This window comes from Hesperophylax consimilis, chromosome 11 (genome assembly GCF_061612785.1).
Source record: "Hesperophylax consimilis isolate HC1 chromosome 11, BYU_Hcon_1.0, whole genome shotgun sequence".
Classification (NCBI taxonomy): domain Eukaryota; kingdom Metazoa; phylum Arthropoda; class Insecta; order Trichoptera; family Limnephilidae; genus Hesperophylax; species Hesperophylax consimilis.
This window is the reverse complement of record NC_142846.1, coordinates 6,698,174-6,721,535: the sequence shown is the minus strand read 5'-3', so window position 1 is coordinate 6,721,535 and position 23,362 is coordinate 6,698,174. Positions and strand designations below refer to the sequence as shown.

Below are 23,362 nucleotides of genomic sequence, written 5' to 3'. Positions count from 1 at the left end.
AAAATAATGTGGGATAGCGAAAGTAACGTAAGTCAATTTTAGTTGTAGACTTAAATGGAGAAACAGCTTCAGTTCAGTGAAAATTGATGTGGCTAATTTGTGTAAGACCTTTCGACTTCTGTATCCGAAATACGCAAATGAAATTGGTTTATTTGTAATACTTTTTTATAACATCATCAGAGCAGGACAAAGTAGTCCCAGAGCGATGACTTAGGTACGTGCCAAGTCTTCCTCGGGTATCGGTCTTCTACCATTAACTTTCACATCGTGTATATTCTCCTGGCCTACTGTATTTGTTTATACTTGCCATATGTCCAAATTATTTTATCTTGTTCAATGTGCTTTCTTTAACTTTGTTATGAACTTATGTTATGAACTTATTGTGAACTTGATGCAAAATTTCATCAATAAGTGTCAAATTTCTGCGTTATGAGGAGGGTTACGTAAATAGTGACCTTCTTCTGTTCTTGAAGGTCAAGTAAAGAAAGTCAAAAATTCATCAAACTCAATATAAAACTGTAGCTTTTTTTAAATCCAGATCACCGTCCTGTTAGGTTTTCGTTATTATTAATTATTTTCCTGTTTTCAGTCTTACTGGTTTGCAACAAACGTAAATAATTATATGCATATACGAATGTACAATGTACATACTTTTATGATTTTTTTATATAGTTATTATATAATCTATGTATTATGTTACACTTACATACATAAATTGACAATTTCCTCCGTAAAAGCTCGTTAGGGCGTAAATGAATAATAAATAAATAAAATAACTATATTATTTTCGCATTGTATATCATAAACCAATACCTAGTTCATGTACCTTGCAAAACTATGGGAAAATGATACTAAATTTTTGTTTTTCATCAATTTCAATTTTTATTAAGTTTTCCTCACATAAATATGTTGTAACGAATGCATTTAACGTGATTTGATTTAACGCAGATAATATCTTCAGTCGCAGCCAATACTTGCTGACTGATTAAGGGTAAGTATTTATTGTACAAGAGTATCACTAAACAAGGGGATAGTTTGCAATGGATGCGATTCCGCAGTTGTTATTCTTGTTCCTGGCCATCTTGATGTAACCACGTTCGCCCCAATCCTCCCCCCAGGAGTTCTTCACGATGTAGTAATCACCACCAGATTCGTCAGATCCGTATCCTATCACAAGCATCTGAAAATAAATTATATATTATTCAACAAACATTACATATCATTTCATTAAAAATCGACACTGTGGCAATATAGATCGATGTAAAATTTATATATATATAACTGTTATTTCTTTGGTATAGCAAATACAAATACACCAAAAGGTATTTTACAGAATAATTTTTGGTATAATTGTATTATACAAAAATACAATTATACTAAAAGGTATTCTGTACAAAAGGTATTTTACAGAATTAAAACAGTATTTAAGTTATCATTAACTGGCCAAAAGTGTGCGAGAGGCATCAAGCGGAATTAAAATAAACAATAACATCAACATTGCCTACCAACCCTTTGTAATAACATCTGAAAAGTCCCATCTGAAAATCCAAAGTAACTTTCTTCAAAGCCTATTATCGCATAACATTGCTGTACAAAAAGGTTGCTACGTCAAAAGGCGTCAAAAACACATGGCAGAAACGCGAGCTGTTTATTATAAAAAAAAGTGGGTGTGTCAAGCCTACGCAAGACAGAAGTGAAACTTCTAGTATTCCTCTCTCTCTATTTTCATTTAATCATCTCTATTTTCTCTCTTAGGTTAGTTTGAAAATTAGAGGTTAAATAATTCAACGACGAAGCATGGATTTGCTTTTATTAACAAACTTTTCATATAGTAGAGTAAAAAATCTGCGATATTTCAAAATGATCAACGACCCCACTGGAATCAAACCAAACATGTCTAAGACGTTTCAAGCGATAAGGAGTGCTATGAAATGTGCCGCAAATGTACGAAGATAGGTACTAAGTACCTAAATTTTACTAAGAACATTACCTTCATGTGAGATGCCACATTAAAAAAATATGTCATCCGAGATGCGTGCACAGATTTCACATTTTCTCAAAAGTTCATGTTGAAAATCAATCTAGATTATTTATTTATTTATTTGTTAAGACATACACAGTACAATAAGATACAGTTAGATATTTTTAGTTATTACATAGTTGTAGTACCTATTACGTATGTCCATAAAATATCATTACGTAATTTCGCCTGAGATTGTTATAAAATGAAGGAAGTGTGTAGATAGATAATAATAAATGAATTGAAAAAAAGAATTATAATAAGCTCACGAATTGTAATTGACTGTTAATACATAGGAGTTTTGAAAAATGATGTGAAAATATTTTTGAATTATGTCATGCTAAGAAATTTAATAAGTTAGTTAGATATTAAGTAGATATACATAAATAACACGGTTTTGCTAGGTTTTCAAGTGCAGTGTTATAATTATGTGCATTCTATGCCATCTGTGCCAGATTCACGATGCATTGCGGAATTCGGCCAGATGCATTCGCTGCACCTTTCGTTTCAAGGTAAAAGATTTCGTAAATGCATAATATGTATTAGGTACAAATGTCTAATGTTTACTTTGCGAAGTTTCACAATATTCCCTGGAATCTAGATACGTAGAAAGTTGCGAAATATTCCACTCGTTAGCAAGCATAATAAACGAATTATTATTATACTTGGGCTGCCAAGTGTCAACAGAAATATTGATGATTTGCAAAGATCACAAGAGTTTTGAAAATTTCTTACAAATGCCCGTGATAAGTATTTTATGTGTGTCAAGAACGGATCTGATTCAGTTGTAGTTAAACAATAAGTTGAATTTGAAGTACACACTCATACATTTTTTATTAATTTTTATTTTGTAACACTGGAAATTAAAATGTTTAGATGTTATACTTATGAATGTAGGTAATTTCTAGGATGATAAAAAACAACAGATTCTGAGGGATTACTGACTGTTAATATAATCTCGCCAATATATTAAACAATCCTATTCCAACAATACTACTATATTGTGAAATATTTATCAACTCTTATAGGTTATATTTACCTTATGTTAATGTCATCACTGTGTGAATCAGACTCTCCTCTTCTTTGGTGATTCTCAGGGGATATTTCCTCTTGTGCCACTGATGTGTTCATCACCTCTATCTCGTCACTACTCATTTTTAACACTGAAATTCTGTACCAAACCGTATGAACCACAATCAATTACGTATTTCACTCGTATTACACTCACGACGCAGTATACTAACCAAGCAGCTGATGCTTGGCGTGGCGCAGTTCGCTGGTGTCTGAGAGAGAGGAAAGAAGAGAAGAGAGAGAACGTTCGTGAGCGGCTCCCCCACCTCAACAAGCGCATATGGTGAGAGAGGGACAGTGAACGGTGAGCGGTGGTGGGGGTACCCGCATTTTCGTGTCGATCCTGACTCGGTTTTACTCCGTCCCCGAAAATACATTACGCGCCTAAAGAAGTTTCACTTCAAAAACGATAGTAAAAATACTTTCACGTGAAAAGTAATGCTATCAAAGATAACATTACCACTTTACCGCTTGTGAAGGAACAGTCTACTCATGCCGAGCAGCGAAATCATACTGGCCTAGTAAGCCACGCCCGGTTGAGTTTGTTCGATGTGATGTGCCCAGTTGCGTTAGTTTCATCTCCTGTCCCTTCTTTCCCACATGATTCCGAGTCTCTCGTGAAGCTTGAGTGTAAGCTGAATGATTTCAATAATGTTTTAACTGGGCTACTTCAGGGTATGTTGAAATGTTTTTTAAACCCATTTTGATTTGTTTGCGTAAGGCAGTAACTATGATTTATCGGCCATTATAATCATATTATCATAATGCTTTCAAATATCAATATTCGCTATAATTTCAGTACTCACTGCATGGCATAAGTTTTTGGCAGAGTTTTCTGGATCGACATAGACCCCGTCGTTGTAGAAACTAAATGTATCTTTATCAGATACCACTGCCACCGCAACGGGCCCTACATTGGCCACGGCCTCCGTCAGCTTCTCTTCATCGCCCTTGGGAACGTCTACAAAACCGGTGACATTAGCTCCTGAGTTCTTCGGGTCGTACCTGAACATAAAATTCAAACAAAGAAATTTTTACCTGTGATTCACAAAAAATGAGATTTGTTCCAATGTCTACAAATAAATATTTCGAAAATTAGCCATTTCAAAGGCTGCACGAAATCTGTATTCAAAAAATAATGTTTACCGTTCTTCAACGATGCATCCCAAGGAAACTCAATATTTTTTAATACTGATCAGAAGTACACATTTTTGGTATTGCTTAATTTACTTTATACAGGGTGCGGCAGAGAGGACGAACGGTTTTAAAAAATCATAAAATAGTTAATTTTTAATCAAAAACAAATTTATTGATGGAATCAGGTTGGCGAGGAAATAGCATTTGAGACAGTCAAGTGTGGAAAATCACATCAGGCATGTGGTGGCCGAAATCGTTGATGCAGTGCTGGAGGCGTTCTTGGAAGTTCGCGTAGACTCTCTCCAACATTGCTCTCTCAACTTGGGCGACTTCTACGCGAATTGCGTCCTTCAATTCGTCCAGAGTTCGGGGCTTGTTCTCGTATACTCTAGCCTTGAGGTGTTCCCATAAGAAAAAATCGCATATGGATAAATCTGGGGACCGAGGAAGCCAATGAACATCGCCAAACCTGGAAATAAGGCGACCAGGGAAGAGAGGGCGAATAACGTCCATTGATGCTTTTGCTGTGTGGGCGGTCGCCCCATCCTGCTGGAACCACACACGTCGGATCGGAACACGTCGCCGTCGTAATTCAGGGAATAAGAAGTTGGTGATCATTTCGACGTAGCGCTCTGAGTTCACGGTAACAGCACGACCATTACCGTCTTCGAAGAAGTAAGGGCCAATGATGCAAGTTTGCGATACAACGCACCAAAGCGTTACTTTTGGGCTGTGCAGCGGTCTTTCGTGTAACTGTTGCGGATTTTCACTAGCCCAATAACGTAAATTCTGCTTGTTAACAATGTTGTTTAGTTGAAAGTGGGCTTCATCACTCATGAACAAAATGAGGTTCTCATTTTGATCGATCAGTGCTTCCATCTCACGTGCAAAGTTCATTCGTTGTGCATAATTTCCGGGCTGTAACTGTTGCACAATGGCCAATTTATAGGAGTGAAAGCGGAGATCCATATGGAAAATTCGCCTTACCGAACGATCACTGAGGCAAAGTGCAGCAGCATGTTTCCAGGCAGATCGAGTCGGACTGCGAAGAAAGGTTTGTCGAACGCGTTAAACATTTTCAGGAGTTCGAACTGTTCGCGGAGCTCCTCTTGGTCTTCTGTTGATTAGTTTACCACGCCTGCGAATTAATTCAACCCAACGAAAGATGGTTTTTCGAGAGGGAACAGCTCTATTCCAATGAATGTTGAAGTGGCGACGAAACTCACGCTGTGCGACGGTGACCGACTCATTATTTCGGACGAAACAATCATAGGCGAAAACGCGGTGCTCCACCGTCCACGGCTCCATGATGACAACTGGTAAAACAATGCTAGGAACTAACGAGTCAAGCGGCATCCCCCCTCCCACCTCTCTCGTGGACGGAGGGGGAGAGTACTACCCATCTCAAAAACGTCCGCCCTCTCTGCCGCACCCTGTATATTATGCTGTATTTAGAGTTGATTGCTGTATTACAAATATCTTTTAAATATTTCTATTTTTGATACTGACAATTCGTGGTGAAATTGCTTTGAAATTATATATTGAAACAATTTGAACCATTTTTTTTATTATTTTATATTGTATTTTTGACCGTTATTGGATTCAATCTATCATGGCCATCTTAATCGATCAAAAGATAGCCATGGTAGGTTGAAACTGATGGTGGTAAAAAACTAAAATAAAAGTGGTAAAAAGCTTGAAATGGTTTCAATGTATCATCAAGCATGTTTGAGTATTACTGTAAGTAAATGTTTAGATATCGTCAGGTACCAACTCAGCCACTATCCCGTTAAAAATTTTCGTCTTTTATTTCCATTTTATTTTTAAAAACACACTTTACAATTGATCGAGTTTCAAGTCTTAAGGTTCGGTCACACGGATCGAATTTGACGCAGCTATTTTAATAAAAGCGATGAACTGCTTCGTGTGGCAAGGCACCGCTAACTCAATGCAACTTAACTAATTAATGCACTACGTACAGAATTTTAAGAAACTACTTACTTTAACAAGTGTTTTCTGATATTATTTGGAGTAACAAGTGTAATTTTACTACACCGTTTTTTTGCTATTTTCTTTCATACGAATTTTTTCGAATATCACTACTTGTCACATAGCCAAGTAATCACCCAACCCGGCCGTTACTGAACAATATCTAATGATTTTTAATTTTTTTAGTTTAAGACACCAGAGAAAAAAAATAGACACCATAGGTTAAAGTGAGTCAAGTACGTTTCTTACTGTGTATTATAATCTAAGATTATTGACAGGATATATTACAGGGATTGACGGGTATATGTTCAATTAGTAGGGGAAAGGGGACACTGAAGAAAAAACTAAATGAGTTATCGTTCAGCCAAAAAAAGTTTGGTTAACTCTGATCGAATCGATATTGTTATAATTACCTGCATTTTCCGTCTTTTTCCTCATAGGGGTAGGACTCCTCAGTATCAATTCCTCCATTATCTATGACGTACTGAAAGGAGTAGGATGGATATCCTCCAAGGCAGCCTTGGTTTCCATGTGTATGGGAACAGTCCACCAGGTTCTGCTCCGAGAGGGAGACGAGGTTGTTGGTCTTCAGGAAAGAGTGACTTTCAATTGCTCCAGTCTAAAATCAATAAAATCAATCCGGTGGTAACTTTCTCCAGTAAAAAAAACACATATCTGACGGCCAGTGAAATGACAAATTAAGATAGTGTTATGAAACAAGTTGTTATATGATGAAGGTCAATTAGTTGATTTTTATTGAAGCTTTGCCAGTTATTGGAGGCCTTCCAGGTTTCGGATCCATCACCCTACCTACCTAATATACTAACTAATAAAATCTAGATCGTTGGCTCGCATTACATATTTTAAAATAGATTTAAAAAAAGGTTGATCAGTTGTGGGGTTTGGGCCCCACGTTGGTGCCAGTGTGAGGTTTGGGACCCCAGCGTAGGGCTCCAGTGTTAAGGTTCTACGTTGGGAGACAGTGTTAATATGGGGGTACGGCTAGCTCAACAAACGGTAAATTGGGACAGCTTTTCTCAAGGAGTGGGTCGTCAACTGACTTAAATTCTGGACCGACCTTTGCTATAAAGGATTGGTATTAGTTACTAAATGAAAGAGATAATAAATTAAAACAAGTTTAATGCATCGAGATAGAACATGGCGTCACAGTGTGGGACAGGCATTAGTTGATAGAATCATAAAAACATGAGTATTACACAACATAATCCTAATTAATTCCCTCTGACTAGTTTGGGGTACATAAGCAGGGGCTCACTCTCTGGCTCAGGAGTACATTATAGAAGTTAATACGTTTGATATGGCACACACAACAGAGAACAGTTAAAATGGCGGACTCACGTGCATTTGAATAATAGTGTCGGCTATGATCTCGGCAAGCCTCGCGCTTGCCAGAGTAGCAAGGCTGTTAATTGGCTGAGTAGAGTGGGAATTCTAAACAACAACGTACGCCATGCTGCGCACAAATTCGGTACACGCATTCGGCGAAGGACGCGGCGCTATCGTCACCACAAAAGACTTGACCTTGCGCTAAGAGGGTAATCTCGGTTCTAACAGGTTCTAAGCAGCGGGTCAGAAATTATTTTGTACGCTGTCCGATGCGCTCGTGGCGCAACGCTAAATGAGGCGCGTTGTAATTAATAGTTACCAAGGGCTTTATTTCGTATTTATGTTGGTGATATGTCCGTTACATTGTAGCAGTTCACTTTTGCCCCGCTACGGTTCAAGAATACTTCACGAAACTGTATCCAAGACCGCCTTCATCTATGGCACTCTTGCTCTATGGTTTGTCGAGAAGAAAACGCAGGTGACGATTTCCAGAGGAGAGTACCAATCGGACAGCCTTGGAGCGAGGTCGCGCCAACAGGAAGGATTCGGGCAACTGCTCCAGACGATAAAATTTACGGGAGATGCTGATGGCGGACTTATCTAGATTAATGTAATTTTTTTTTTAAGAAAGACAAACATTCCCTAGTTACGAATAACCTGACAATATTTTTAAATCTCCTACTACCACCACATTAAGCGGAAAATGTTGCTTGTGTTGTGATGGAGGACTTAGCCGGCCGAGGAATCGAACACACTACGCCTGGGTGAGACCCAAGCGCGATGTCAACTCGGCCACCGACCGAGGTAATCGCTGGTTATCATTTCTATCTTATAAATTTTACAGTTCTTTCCTAAGATCTGTATGGCGCCCATCTCTGGTGAATCATTTCAGATTTTAATCTTGTACACAATATCACATTTTTAACTGTTTTTGCTATCATTTAAATTCCTGCCGTGCGTGCAAATCTTCGAATTGCCGCTCATCCCTAGAGATTATGTTAATTATATCAATTTGAGAGTCTCTAGTTCTATTTGATTTGAAGAAATGTAAATTAATCATCGTCTTTCTTTTATTCAATGTCAAAACAATCCTTTCTGTCACAAACTAATCATGTTACAATCGCGCCAACGTAGTAATTAGACATTTGTAAAGTAATCATGTTACAACCAGTGGCGGCCAGCTAATATGTGCTCCCGAGCGCCGAACAACCAACAAGATTTTCGACATGGCTAATCACAATACGAAACTCGGTTCGGTTATAATATCTCATACAAAAGGTACCTACTTATTAAATGCGCTTAACTTGCAGACCGACTTTGAATTGTGCCTATGTTCGTAGCAGTTCGTTTTCGATTGCGATCCAAAATTTAACTGCTTTGTCGCATATTCTGTGGAACAGTCGAAAGCGTGGGTACATACCAGTTCATACTATTCTTTGCAAATAATACCTTATCAAGGACGGCGCTCGGGGTTTTACCACCACATCAGAAGGAACGGTTTATTCAGTAGAAAGTTAAACTAAAACGTGTATGTTTGATATTATTGTCAATATCGTGGTTTCAATTTACCATCTGCTATTTTTCAGCGAGTGTTCCGCTTCTTCGATACAAGCATACAGGATAAAACATGTCATTAAGAGATGAGTGATGGTCAGATTACTTATTATCAGTTTAGTCAGTACTCGCCGTTGCCGGGCATTTTGTCTGTTGAATTTAAAACTTTTCTTACTCTGCGAAAGTTTTGAAGTTCAATTGCAGGTTATATCGATCTTGTATTATCAATTATTAATAAGGCATATCAATTGCAGGTTGTACTAATTTATGATTACTTTTGTGTTTGTTAAATAAATAATAAATAAATTAAGAATGAGTTTAAATGTGGAATATATAGGTCGAGTTTTGAAAACAAAGTGACAATAAAAAAGCCGGTCCACCTAAAACCTGAACTGATAATAAAACAAGAGTGCAAATCTGGATCGAAGAAGTTTACTCGATCATTTAACAAAACAATTTATAACAAAGCTTCGTAGCTCTATGCATGTGATCAATTGAATAGTTTATTTTGTTTTCCGTGTTTAATTTACGATATTGATTCAGTTTGGACAATCAGCGGTGTTACTGATGTAACTCACCTTTCTGAAAAAATCAAGAAACAAAATTCTTGTCATTTACATTTACAAAAAGTTTTTAGCTTAAAGGTTTTAGGAAAAGTTGACATCAGAATGCAATTGGATTCAGGCTACCGTGCCTAAGTTAAACACCATAATGAGCTATTTAATAAAAATCGATAAAGGTCGAATTTCCCAGAACATGATTTCAATGTGACGCTTAAAACGTATGACTTCCTAAATAAAGTTCAGTAAAAGGTGAACTCTGTTCAATTTACGCCCGCGATGATTTTTCAATTTTACAACTTTTTATAGTACCTACTTGTTCATTAGAAGACTTTCCCGAGACTGTGAAATTACTAAAACTTTTGTGCACCATTGACCTATGACCAATGACCTCAGTTGAAAGCTAAAGATGTGTCTCAACGTTAAAAAGAATAAAATCTTTTTTAAACACCTTGAGCCAGGACAGACTGAACGCACTATCAGTGTTAAGCATTGATAGAGGTCTTCGCTAAACAAAAGGAGCAGAGAATAGAACTTCTTTATAAATAGGTATGTACCTTTATTTAATTTATTTTATGACTTAATGTTGTAATCCGGTTAAGCCCCACATATTTTGACCACCGGCCGCCACTGGTTACAACATGTGATGTATGGTAATAAGTTGGGTATTCAAACGATAGATGACACTAGTCAGAAAGCTTACTCCAGATTCCGACAGATATTGCTAGAGTGTAGAAATTGCCTGTGGAGTACCACTGTCAGACTTCAAGCTTCTAGAAACAGAGAATTACCAACCCTCGGGTAATCAGTGTAGCTAAATTCAGACTTATTTATTGTAACGTAAATACACGCAATTATTGTAAAGAACCTTTTACTTTATCAAGAGTCCCCAACACACTAAATTTGCAATTAAAGGCATAGATATAACAATTGGCGCAGCCTTTTTTTTACTTTACATGGAATCAGGCAGAATTCCACCATTCAACCATCTCTCCGGAGACTGGGGAATCTTTCAACTCCGATTTGAGCAATTTTTCAAGATCTATGATGAGGAAGCGAGTGCGGAGAAAAAACGGGCTGTTCTTTTTAATCTTTTAGAATCAGAAACGTTAACCTTACTTATCATTTGGTAAACTTTTAGCGATGTTAGACAAACATTGTAACAAAAATCGCTCTATTTTTAAGGAAAGGGAGAATTTTTTTTTGCGAGGTAAAATCAAGGTGAAGCGATAAGGGATTTCGCTGTCAGACTTCGTTCTTTGGCAACGTATTGCCAATTTGAAACGAAACTGGAAAATAATCTTATTGATATGCTTGCAATCGGTTTGTTACCAGGGCTCGCGAAAGAGAAAATATTTGTAGAAGGGCAAAAGTTATCATATAACGAACTAGAGGAACTTGCATATAGGTAATATGTCAACCTTGGATAGTGCTAGTGAGATAAATTCGGAAATAAATATTATTAAAAAGAGGGTTTCTAACTTTAAGAGTAAGGAACGATCGGCTAGTCCCAAAAGTAATTTTAACCAGCAGCGCGTGTAGGTTAGGATCAAATCAGGTACGAATTTTAGATCACCCTCAGATAATGTTAAAAAACAGTATTTTATTTGCAAAAGGAATGATCATCTATCATTTGAGTGTGAATTTCGAAATGCAAAATGTTTTAAATGTAACGGCATCGGGCATTTACAGAAGTTTTGCAAGAATAATTTTATTAATCCCATTTTTGAAAATCACAGGGATAGTAAAGTTTTAGTTGCATCAATTAGTCCTATCACGGTAGATATAGAAATTAATAATAGGAAGTTTAAAGCAATGATATATTCAGGTTCATCTTTATGTGTTATGCCGGATAGTATTTTTAGACGTTTTTTTAGTTCGATAATTTTGTTACAAGACAAACGGATTATTTCAGGCCATGGGGGTAGTCTGTTAAACGTCATAGGTAAGGCGGTTTTTGATGTGAAATTTAAAAATCGGAACAATAATATTACTTTTAATGCAGGCATCAAAGGAACAGAATTGATAGTAGGTAGAGACTTTATGGAATGTTTCGGTCTTGGGATAACTTTTCAGGAGGCAATTAATTCAGTTACGCCACAAATGAGGAATGGAGAAAAGTTTTTTCAAGATTATGCGGTGTTTTCGCATAAATTGGAAAACTTTAAATTTAACAAAAATAAAGTAGAGTATGTTAAGTCATGTCATAATCATGCGAATTTTTTATCCCGGCTTCCGGTAGAAAATTCTCAGGAAAAATTTGAAGATGATTATGGATCAGATTTTGTGGCTTATGTAGATAAATGCGTGCACATCAATGTCAAGCTCATTTCCACAGCATCGGAGACAGATACGGTTATTCAGGAAGTTTTAACATGTTTGCGTAAGTAATGTACTGTGAAGATATTGGATAAAGAGGAATGAATTGACTATAGTCAAGGATTGCCTTTTCTGGCTACATAGAATTGTCATTCCGAGTGCTTTAGAAGATCAAGTGCTAGAGTTATTACACAGATCTCACTTAGGAATAGTGAAGATGAAGGGTCTAGCAAAAGCATGTTTTTGGTGGCCATCACTGAACAATGACATTGAAAAAATTGTTTTAAAATGTGATGATTGCGCGGCATCGAGGCCGGCACCTCCTCAGAGCCATTTGACAGTGTGGCCGAACCCTGGTTCAACTTGGAGTCGGGTTCATGTGAATTATTGTGGGCCTATCGGAGGGAAAATTTTTTTAGTAATTTGTGATGCATTTTTCAAGTAGATAGACTGCCTAGAAGTCCCAAAGGCGGACACGTGTAACACAATTAAGGAGTTGAGGAAAACATTTTCTAATTTTGGTAACCCTGATTGCCTAGTGTCGGATAATGGAACAGCATTTTCTAGTGTAGAATTTAAAGAGTTTCTTAAAGGAAATAACAGAGAATTTTTAACTTCTCCGGTAAATGCGGTAAAAACTGTGAAAAAAAAATTATGGTTAGGAATGATTTTCAAGTAAATTATAAAAATAGATCATTTGAATTTTGAAGTGAAAATTTTTTACGCGCGTAAACTTACTAAACTTTTTAAAACTTTTTTAACTTCTCCGGTAAATGCGGTAAAAACTGTGAAAAAAAATTATGGTTAGGAATGATTTTCAAGTAAATTATAAAAATAGATTATTTGAATTTTGAAGTGAAACTTTTTTACGCGCTTCATGCATTTTCGAGATCATTTGGTGGTGGGGGTACGGGACCCCCACCACCGCTCACCGTTCACTGTCCCTCTCTCAACGTAGTCGCTTACTGAGGTGAGGGAGCCACTGACGAACGTTCTCTCTCTCTCTTCTCTCTTTTCCTCTCTCTCTAGCCAACGACGCTACGCCAGGCATCAGCTGCTTGCTTCGTGTACTGCGCGGTGAGTGTAATACGAGTGAAATACGTAATTGATTGTGGTTTATTCGATTTGGAACAGAGTTTTAGTGTCAAAAATGAGTAGTGACGAGATAGAAGTGAGAAAAACATTCGTGGCACAAGAGGAAATATCCCCTGAAAATCACCAAAGAAGAAGAGAGTCAGATTCACACAGTGATGACATTAACGTAAGGTAAACATAACCAAGAAGAGTGGATAAATATCTCACAAAATAGTATTGTTGTTGTAATAGCATGATAGAATTGTTTAACATATTGGCGAGATTATACTAACAGTGAAATATGATGTAGGGATGTCGTGCCTACAACCGAAGCGTGTGTAAACAAGCGTCGACTGGGAATACTAAAAGTTTCACTTCCGTCGTGCGTAGGCTTGCCACACACTGTATTTTTTTAAACTGATTATCGGAATTCATCACATTGTACCACTGGTTTAAAACCGGCAATCTTGATGTTTGGTAGGAGACTGAAATCAACTTTCAGTAATTTAATCCCTAAAACCATTCAGGAAGATTTATCAGAACAGAAAAAAATAGCTAACAATAATATCAAAATGAGGCAAGATAATCAAATCAGGAATTACGTGGGAGTTAAAATTAGAAAATTACACATTGGACAAAAATGTCTAGTCAAAGATTTTCGACAGGTGAATAAATTTTACTGGGTCAGAGGTATTGTAGAGAAGAAAGTGGGAAAAAAAATTATATCGTTAGGTTTTGTGGTACTCCGTTGACTTGGAAGAGGCATATTGATCAGTTGAGGAGTTTATTTCTCAGTTGGGAAGAGGAGAGTGGAGAAAAAGGCCTACCCGTCGCGTCTGAGGTCAAAAAATGTGCTTCAGTTAAGGACCTCAGATTTTTTGAAGGGGCAAACGAGGAGTTCTCCTGATTTCAGATTACCGATGGAAGATCGAGAGCAGCCTAGTACTCAACCAAAACCATGGGACGGAAAACTTCGCTCAAGGCGTCCTGAAAGTCACTCCCAGAGAAACAGAAATACTTAAAATATAAAATATTTAAAATCTTGTCTTTAGAAATCGCGTTAAAGTGAAATATTTAAAATCTTATTTATTTGTTTGTAAAACATCACTTGTGATAATGATGTATTGTAATTTTTGTAGCCTAGGTTTTTAGATTAGGTCGGGGAGGGTGTGATGTATGGTAATAAGTTGGGTATTCAAGCGATAGATGACACTAGTCAGAAAGCTTACTCCAGAGTCCGACAGATGTCGCTAGAGTGTAGAAATTGCCTGTGGGGTACCATTGTCAGACTTCAAGCTTCTAGAAACAGAGAATTACCAACCCTCGGGTAATGAACAGTGTAGCTAAATTCAGACATTGATTGATTCAATTGATTCATTGATTCAATTCATTGTAACGTAAATACACGCAATTATTGTAAAGAACCTTTTACTTTATCAAGAGTTTCCAAACACTTAATCTGCAAGTAAAGGCAGAGATATAACACAACATAACACAGTTTAAACTGCCATATACGACCTATACCTCTCTACGTAAACTCTATACGTTTCTACAAATAAACCTGTTAATAAAATAAATATAAGAATGATATAACTTGTGAAGGTATATTAAACCGAAGTCTGAGACAAAAGGAACTGAATGGAATCTGCAGGAGAGAATAGGCATTTACTAGAGGACCAAGACTCTGCAAGGACTTATGATATATAAAATAGTTTGCTTTACTCACTGCAGTGAATGCCCAGCATGATCCACAATGACCCTGGTTTTTAACTCCACTCACGGCACCTTTAGTCCTCCAGTCAAAGTTCTCGGGGACTACCACATTGGCTGGTGATACATAGGGGTTCCCTTTCAAGTGCTCGGGGCTAGACAAAGAATAACAAGGTTTTTTATATATATATATAAATATTTATATACCATTGTTGACAGGGAGAGCTCTCCTAGTTTGCACCGTACTCTATGAAAAGTTTCTAAGAAATTAAACTTCAGACACCGGTTTACATATCATAACGAGTACAAGTATGGTCCTAGCTACTCGTGGAGAAATTTCACGAATCTACAGTCGACAAATGAATTTCAGGGTGACAGGAAAATGCTTTGGACGTGTGACAAAACAGGAATTTCTCGGAAGATGGCGAACACAAAGCGGGCTCCTAAGAACTATTCCACAATAATCATGTCTTTACATTAATCAGATTATATTTGGTTTAATTTTTTCTTTTAAATTCGTTATTTATTATTTATTGTAAGGACTAATGCCTATTTGATATAGATTAAAAAATGATTTCTGTCGAACCTGTTTTCTACTCAACATTGATTATTCCGATTTGACAGCTCGTAGTAAGATCCGCGCTCATGCGAACTCTGGAGGTATAAAATTGTAGTATCTAACAAGGTAACCATCTTAAACCAGAAACGGAATGTAAAAAAACAAATTTACAATCGGATGAGCCTTACTTGCTTTTGCTAAAGGCGCATTGAGAGCCAATATCGTCACTTAGGAGCTTGTCTGCGTATTCGTTAATGGCCTGACTGAAGGACACCAGACCCTCCTCGTACTTCTGATTGTGTTTGGCAATCTTCAGCCTCTTCTCCATAAAGACCTTCATCCTGAGTTCTTCTTCCGCATCACTGTCATACTTCTTGTTGTACCGGGTCTGCAATAAACTGTACACTTTAATAATTGTTTTAACTAGATGTAAATGTAACAATACACCAATTTCTTGGACATACATATACATCAACTCCACACAGGCCCTGAGGAAAATAATAATTTCTCTTTGGGCCTATGTCATCTCTGGGGGTGCTGTGTGGAAGGTGAGGAGAGAACAGGGGTCTTGTGGAGAGGAAGAAGTGAACATGGGTCTTAAAGAGTCTCATGTTGGAGGAGGAGGAAACATAGAGGCTGGTAAATTGTTTCACAGCCGAGCTATTGAAATCAAGAACTACCAATCTGTTGACTCCAAAACAAAAACAAAATGATTTATCTTATTGTATACTGTCACAGTATTACTCATTGGATCTTCTCTCTCTAACTCAGTTCTTTAATGGGATAATACAATTAACTGTTGGTAGCGTAATTAGTATAGTTTTTATTAGAAGCTAAACATTAAGACATATTTTTGTGACACGTCACCTCAATGACTAAGAACTTGTAAAGGTCAATAACATCCAAGAAGGGTGAAAAAAACTTAATTAATGCCAAATTCAACATGTATGACCTTCTGAACTGACCCCAGGTCAGCAGTTGCATTATTAAGATATCCATGAAGGACTTACCTTGAAAGCTTTCCACTCTTCCTGAATCGGATCTTGGAGGGATGCGGCCACAAACAGTCCAAAGAATAAAAAGAAGAACCTCATTTTTTATCTAAACAAAAACAATTTCGAATTAGGAACAGGTTCTTTAAGCTAAATCTTGTAAAAAAATGTTTATTCTAAAAAGTAATGACACAATTATCAGGTCTTCTTAAAATATAATTCATTCAGTATTTATAAGTTAATGAGGTAATAATACAAGTAACAGATATTTTAAAAAATGGGAAAGAAATGGAATACCAGAGAGGACGCGATGTCCAAAAAAATCTGAATTAAGAAAAATATTGTCGTGGTTGGGTATATATATTTTTCAGAGCAAAAAAAATTACAAATATTTTCACTAAAAACTAAAATTACCGTGCAATAAAAACCATAAAATAAAAAAAAATAAACATGATAATAACAAAAAAAGCGTACATGCATTTCAATAACATTATTTTAGTACATTTCTACATTTGTATATTTTGGAAATCGTTTTACTGTAAGAATGTGAATAGCAATCGTCAGTTTTATTAGTAAACACAAAATATAAAATGTTTACATCCCAAGTGAATTCGTTGAAAATATTTGATATGAAGTTTGAACCACGAAAAAGATTTTCAAAATTAACTAAAACGATAAATGATAAATATGTCTAGCAATGAAACAGCTTGTGCTGACAATGAACGCGATGATATTTAAATATAAAATAATAAACATCCTGTGAACATTTTTTTCCCTCAGTAATGTTCACTTAGCCCTTCAGGTTTTAAAATAATTTTACCGTTTATACAACATAAAAATAATATTTTCACTCTCAACTGTAATTGAAAAAATCCTGCCTAATTTGTAATTATGCACTTTGAAATATTTTATTTATTTTATCCATGTAATTCAATATAAATATTTGATAAAAACTGAAAAGAATAATTATTTATCTTTCCAATGACTAACAAATCACCTATCTACGCAGTATCAACCATGATCAACCCGACAATCTGATTTATTTTATTTACCCTATGGAAGAACAAATATTCGAAAAACTTCCCCAATAGGGTGTATCGATTTTAAACTTTTTTTTTGTTTTCAAATTCCAAGTTGAAAAAAAGTTGCTACTAGGTACCACAACTTACCACAAAAAAAATTGGATTTATAAAAAAATGTTTAGGTCTCCCGCACAAGGCCTAAAGTTTTAATTTTTTTCGAAAAATATCAAATTTTTTTAAAATTAAATCGTAACTTTTGTGTTTATTCCAAGTTAAAAAACAGTAATATTAGGGCATAAAAATAAGTAAGAAACGATTTTTATTTATAAAAAATTTATTTTAGGTCTCCCGCACAAGCCCTAAAGTTTGTTAATTTTGATGAACTTTCGTTATTTTGTGTACATATATGAACCATGTTTTTTTTTAGTTTAAACCACCGGAATTAATTGTACTTTTCTTACAGAAGGCATAAAATGAGACAATATATAATACATAATTCATATATACAAATAGTAAAAATATATACCACATATTATATACTATATATATAATATGTTTTATAACTGAAAAAAGATGTTGGACGGTATAAATTTTATGAGAAAGGTGTTGAAAGTAACTAATGTTATTTGCTATAACTGTTGTTTATTACAAAAGTATAAAAGGTTGTAACATGTCATAAAATGTAGTATAATAACTAAGTACAAAATGTTTCTGATTACTTTCCATACGACATGAGTGGCAGTTTACTTGTTCTACTGCAAATTTACTGACTTGTTTAAGTATTCGTCCTTTCATTTTGGCTTCAAAACCTCAAATCAAAGTTATGTATAGTATTTACATAGGCCTAGTGAAAATTTTATAAATATTTTCACAGTTCCCAAATGAAATTTCAATTTAATATGGAAGACAGTATGATAAAGACGTTATTTAGAAACATTATAACTACAAAATAGTCGAAAAAAACTTACTTAAATTCTAACCCTTTGCAGAGGTTTTGTACTGGCTCTTGGTCTCGAACTTAGGTAGCTCTTTACGGCCTTTCAGTCTGGCACGGATAAAACCATCTCTTTCGATCAGCTCACATACTCGCTTCGAAGCTTCTGTGATTTCCTTGACAATTCGTTCCACCGCTTGAGTGTGAGAAGGAATTCTAAATTCAACCCTTCCACTTTTGCCAGTTTCCGCAATTGACTCCAACTCTTCTAGGCTCATATCAGTAATAAAAGGGGGTTCGGTTACTGAAGTAGATTGCCAGTCAATCATATCTATATAGTCTTCGGCATCAAAATTGATCTGAGAGGGTTTAAATACCCATACCCCTTTCCTTTCGGTTGCGCGAGCTTTCTGGATTCTCTTATAAGCCAAGGCTCTGATATGTTTTCGTTCATCAAACAGCATAACTATCAAAAAATGCTCTGGGTGAGCCACGAAAGCATTTCTCTATAACGTTGCATGGACGACTTTTCTTAGCTCATCTATCCCCAAATCCCGCAAGCTTCCATTCATTTTTTTTAAATGATTCTTTTCAGCAATTACTTGGAAGATTTATAAATAACGTCTTTATCATACTGTCTTCTATATGAAATTGAAATTACATTGGGGAACTGTAATAATATTTATAAAATTTTCACTAGGCCTATGTAAATACTATACATAACTTTGATTTGAGGTTTTGGAGCCAAGATGAAAGGACGAATACTTAAACAAGTCAGTAAATTTGCAGAAGAACAAGAAAACTGCCACTCATGTCGTATGTAAAGTAATCAGAAACATTTTGTTTTTAGTTATTATACTACATTTTATGACATGTTACAACCTTTTATACTTTTGTAATAAACAACAGTTATAGCAAATAACATTAGTTACTTTCAACATCTTTCTCATACAATTTACACCGTCCAACTATCTTTTTTCAGGTACAAAACATATTATATATATAGTATATAATATGTTGTAACGTATGTTAACTCTACATACTCAATAATAACAATGCTTGTATTATAATATTTATTTGTAAGAAGACTATCACGGTTCTGGACTGAGAGGCTCATTCCCGCTCATACGATCTCTTATATACGTCTCGTACTCGCTGTCTCGCTCTCATGCTGTCCCCCTTACACACATACACCACACCCCCACACTTAAATCATAATTACATCTTTTTATTTTTACAAATTTATATAAGCCAAATATATTTAATTATTTCCATTATGTATTTAATTTCCAATTTATATGTAATTATGTATGTTCTTGACTCTTCATTCGGTGTAGCATGGGCGTTGTCCTCGAGGGCGTAACCTCCCCTCCCATGGTGTAGGTGACCTGCAAAAATCAGAGGAATTAGGAAACTTGGTCATGTCCACGTCCGAGAGTGGACCCAGGTCCAGCAAATCATCAGACCCGTCACTCTCCCCCCACCTAACCTTCCTCTCTGAAATTTGATCATGGTGGCGTTTCCACACTTGTCCTGTAGACATAATTTTTACTAAATAAACCCTATTCCCCAATCTTTTATAAATTTCTCCTAATATCCATTTGTTTTTATCACTTCTCAAATCCCTGGTTAAAACTTTAGATCCAACATCAAAGTGCTTTTTAATTTTTTTTCCTCTATAATACTTTTTTTGTTTTTGCTGACTCAATAACATCTTATCTTTAATCGTGTTATCAATCCCTTTAAAACCTTGACCTTCAACATTATCTAATATTGGAATGATTGTATTAAAAATTGATCTAATTTTCCTTCCCAAAATTAATTTACTAGGTTCAATCCCCGTAGACATAGAAGGCGTATTCCTAATATCAACCAAAAATGTTAAAAGTTTATCCTCAAAATCAGCAGGCAATTTATTATTTATCATAATTTTTTTTTAAAAATTCTTTACCGTTTTAACCCCATTTTCGGCAAGTCCGTTAGAAGCTGGATGGTTGACAGGAGATGTCAACGATTTAATATTAAAATTATGACAAAATTCCTTAAAAACTGTTGAAGTGAACGCTGTACCATTGTCACTTACTATCTGCTCCGGAATTCCGAAATTAGAAAATAATCTTTTCAAAACTTTTATTGTACAAAACGAATCTACTTTATTTACGATGTGACAGTCTATCCATTTTGTAGTTGCATCAACGATTATCAAAAAATTGTAACCACCAAAAGGTCCCATGAAATCAATATGCAATCTATTCCATATTAATCCACTGATTGGCCACGGCTGTAACTCAACTTTACATGGAGTGGGTAAACACTCCAAGCATCGAACGCACTGCTTCACAGTTGCTTCTACCTCTGAGTTCATCCCTAACCAAAAAAAATAATTTCGAGCAAGATTTTTAGATTTAACAATACCTAAATGCGATTGATGTATGAAATTCAATATGATTTCCCTTAATTCCCTCGGAACCACAAATTTATTATTATAAAATAAACACGAGTCATAAGTCGATAATTTATTTCTAAAATACCAGAATTTTAACAAGTCATCCTTTAAAAACTTTTTATCCGGCCAACCATTGATTACGAACCCAATAATGGTTGCTATGTTTACATCTTTAATCGAAAACTGCTTCATCGTTTCTTTTGAAATTGTCGTTTCCGCCTCAATTATATTTAAAAAATCCGATTCAATCTTATCAACGTTCAGACTACCAATATAATTTAAGAAATATTCGCTACCGTCGACCTCGTCGATACAATCACTTAAATTATTATTACTATTGACCGGCAACCTAGATAAGAAATCCGCTTTGTTCTCACCCGACTTGACATATTCTATATTATAGTCAAATGTTTGTAAAATCAGCGCATAGCGCTGTAGCCTATTTGCCGCTAGTATTGGCACTTGTTTTTCAGTGTTCAAAATATGTACCAAAGCTTTATTATCACAAGTTAGAACGAATTTATTACCATATAAATATTGAAAGAATTTTTTTAATCCAAATATTATTGCACACGCTTCCTTATCTAGAATGGAATACCTCAATTCCGTTTTTGACAATAAACGGCTAGCGAATGCAATCGGTCTTTCCATGCCATTCTCATATACGTGACATATAATAGCAGATATACCTATATCACTCGCGTCTGTAATTAGCTTGATAGGTAATTGTGGGTCAAAATGCACCAAAATATTGTCTGACGTCAGCAGTTTCTTAACTTGCTCAAACGCAATATTGCATTCCTGAGACCATACAAATTTTATCCCTTTTTTCAACAATTGGTATAAAGGAGACAAAATACCTGACACATTCTGTATAAAAGACCTATAGTAGGAAATAACTCCCAGCAAACTTCTAAGTTCCGAAACATTTTTCGGTACACTCATTTGGGTAATAGCATATATTTTATTTTCTAAAGGCATAACTCCTTTCTGCGAAATTCTATAACCTAAATATTCTATCTCTGTTTCTAGAAAAGAACACTTATTTTCATTAATAGTTAATCCGCAATCACTTAGCTTGCTAAGTACTGCTTCACAAATAGAAAATAATTCCTCTTTAGAATTCCCAAATAAAAGTAGATCATCTAAAAATACACGAACGTTCCTAAGTCCACCAACTATCGCCGTAATGACTTGCATAAAGATGGCCGGACTCGTGCTTAAGCCAAAAGGCAATACTTTATAAGCAAATAAACCTATATGCGTACTAATCACACATAATTTTCTAGACTTTTCGTTCAATGAAATTTGTCCAAATGCATTTCGTAAGTCTATCTTAGCAAAATATTTTGCACCATTCAGAGATGAAATTAAATCGTCAATACGAGGTAGTGGGTATTTCAACTTCGCTAACATAGGATTCAATGTTGTTTTGAAATCAGTACAAATCCTAATTGAAGCGTCTTTCTTTTTTACAACAACAATCGGGCTTGCAATATCGCTTATTTCTACCTTTTCAATAATGTCTTCATGCAACATTCTCTGTAACTCTATCTCTACTTTCTCACGTAAACTAAAAGGTAATGGCCTCGGATTTACAAACTTTGGCCTAAAGTCCGAATTAACTTCAATGTTTGCCTCATAATTTTTAAGCCTACCCGATTTTTCTGAAAAAACATGAGCATATTTCTTCTTTAAACTTTCACGAAAAACAAGATGATTATCACAATTAATCTCACTGAATTTTACAGAATTTATTCCACTTAATCCGATACCGAAAACTTGTAAAAAATCTCTACCAACTATTGTAGAATTACCATTTTTAATTATTACGAACTGTATTTTCGCACTTTTACCTAAAAATGACACCTCTAAATTCACTTTACCTAAAACATTTAACTGCGTTCCGTCATACCCTGACAAATGAACATTATACTTTTCTAAATCGTAAGAAACAAAATATCTTAAATACACTTCATATGGTATCGCGTTAATCGCAGCCCCCGTATCTACCAACGCCGGCAATATTATGTTACCAATTAACAAATCTATATATGTGGGTTCCGGCCCCACATTATTATTAACCACGAACACCGAATTCAACCGTTTATTTTTAGTACCTACATAATTTTTATTGTATTTACACAAATTACTAGGATGACCCGATTTGTTACAATGATTACACAAAATTTTTTTCCAGCAATCTCTTTGCAAATGATTTTTTTTTCCACACAAAAAACAAGTTTTTAACGTACCATTAACCGGTGATTTACTCCGCATTGAATTTTTATTCCTGGAAGGACTATCTTTCCTGGATTTATGGAAATACTCGCTTTCCTTATGAACAACATTTAAATTCGGATTTACTTTTTTAAAAGCCACAACATGTTCCCACGTCGCCGCTAGATTAATGCAATCCGTAAAAGAAGTATCGATTGCCTCTACGAATAGCTTGTGTTTCAATTTTTCATTAAAAATCCCAAAAACGAATATGTCCTTTAAACATGGTTCCAATCTCAGCTCAAAATTACAAGATAAACTTAACCCTCTCAATCTAGCCGCGTAATCTTTAACGGATTCGCTAGGAAACTGTTTACATTTATAAAATAATTCACGAGACTCAAAAAT

At 35.5% G+C, this 23,362-nt stretch overlaps 1 protein-coding gene across 1 annotated transcript; it reads right to left on the bottom strand.

The window, feature by feature from the left end:
- Positions 1-938: 938 nt before the first annotated feature.
- LOC149419716 (procathepsin L-like) lies at positions 939-16,434 on the bottom strand. Its single transcript, XM_089637529.1, has 6 exons — positions 16,351-16,434; positions 15,529-15,728; positions 14,798-14,936; positions 6,631-6,836; positions 3,898-4,096; positions 939-1,180 (listed from the first exon to the last, which is right to left on the bottom strand). Exons 1-6 carry the CDS (start codon positions 16,432-16,434, stop codon positions 1,019-1,021), a joined length of 990 nt encoding a protein of 329 aa, XP_089493655.1. The 3' UTR covers positions 939-1,018.
- Positions 16,435-23,362: the final 6,928 nt, after the last annotated feature.

Bases quoted from the DNA above. Each gene is read 5' to 3' on its own strand.
- LOC149419716 (XM_089637529.1), bottom strand. From the start codon at position 16,434: ATGAGGTTCTTCTTTTTATTCTTTGGACTGTTTGTGGCCGCATCCCTC. The intron at 4,097-6,630 runs GTAATTATAACA...TTTTATGTTCAG, and splicing joins GAAAAAGACGGAAAATGCAG to GTACGACCCGAAGAACTCAG. The intron at 1,181-3,897 runs GTGAGTACTGAA...ATTTATTTTCAG, and splicing joins CCAAAAACTTATGCCATGCA to ATGCTTGTGATAGGATACGG.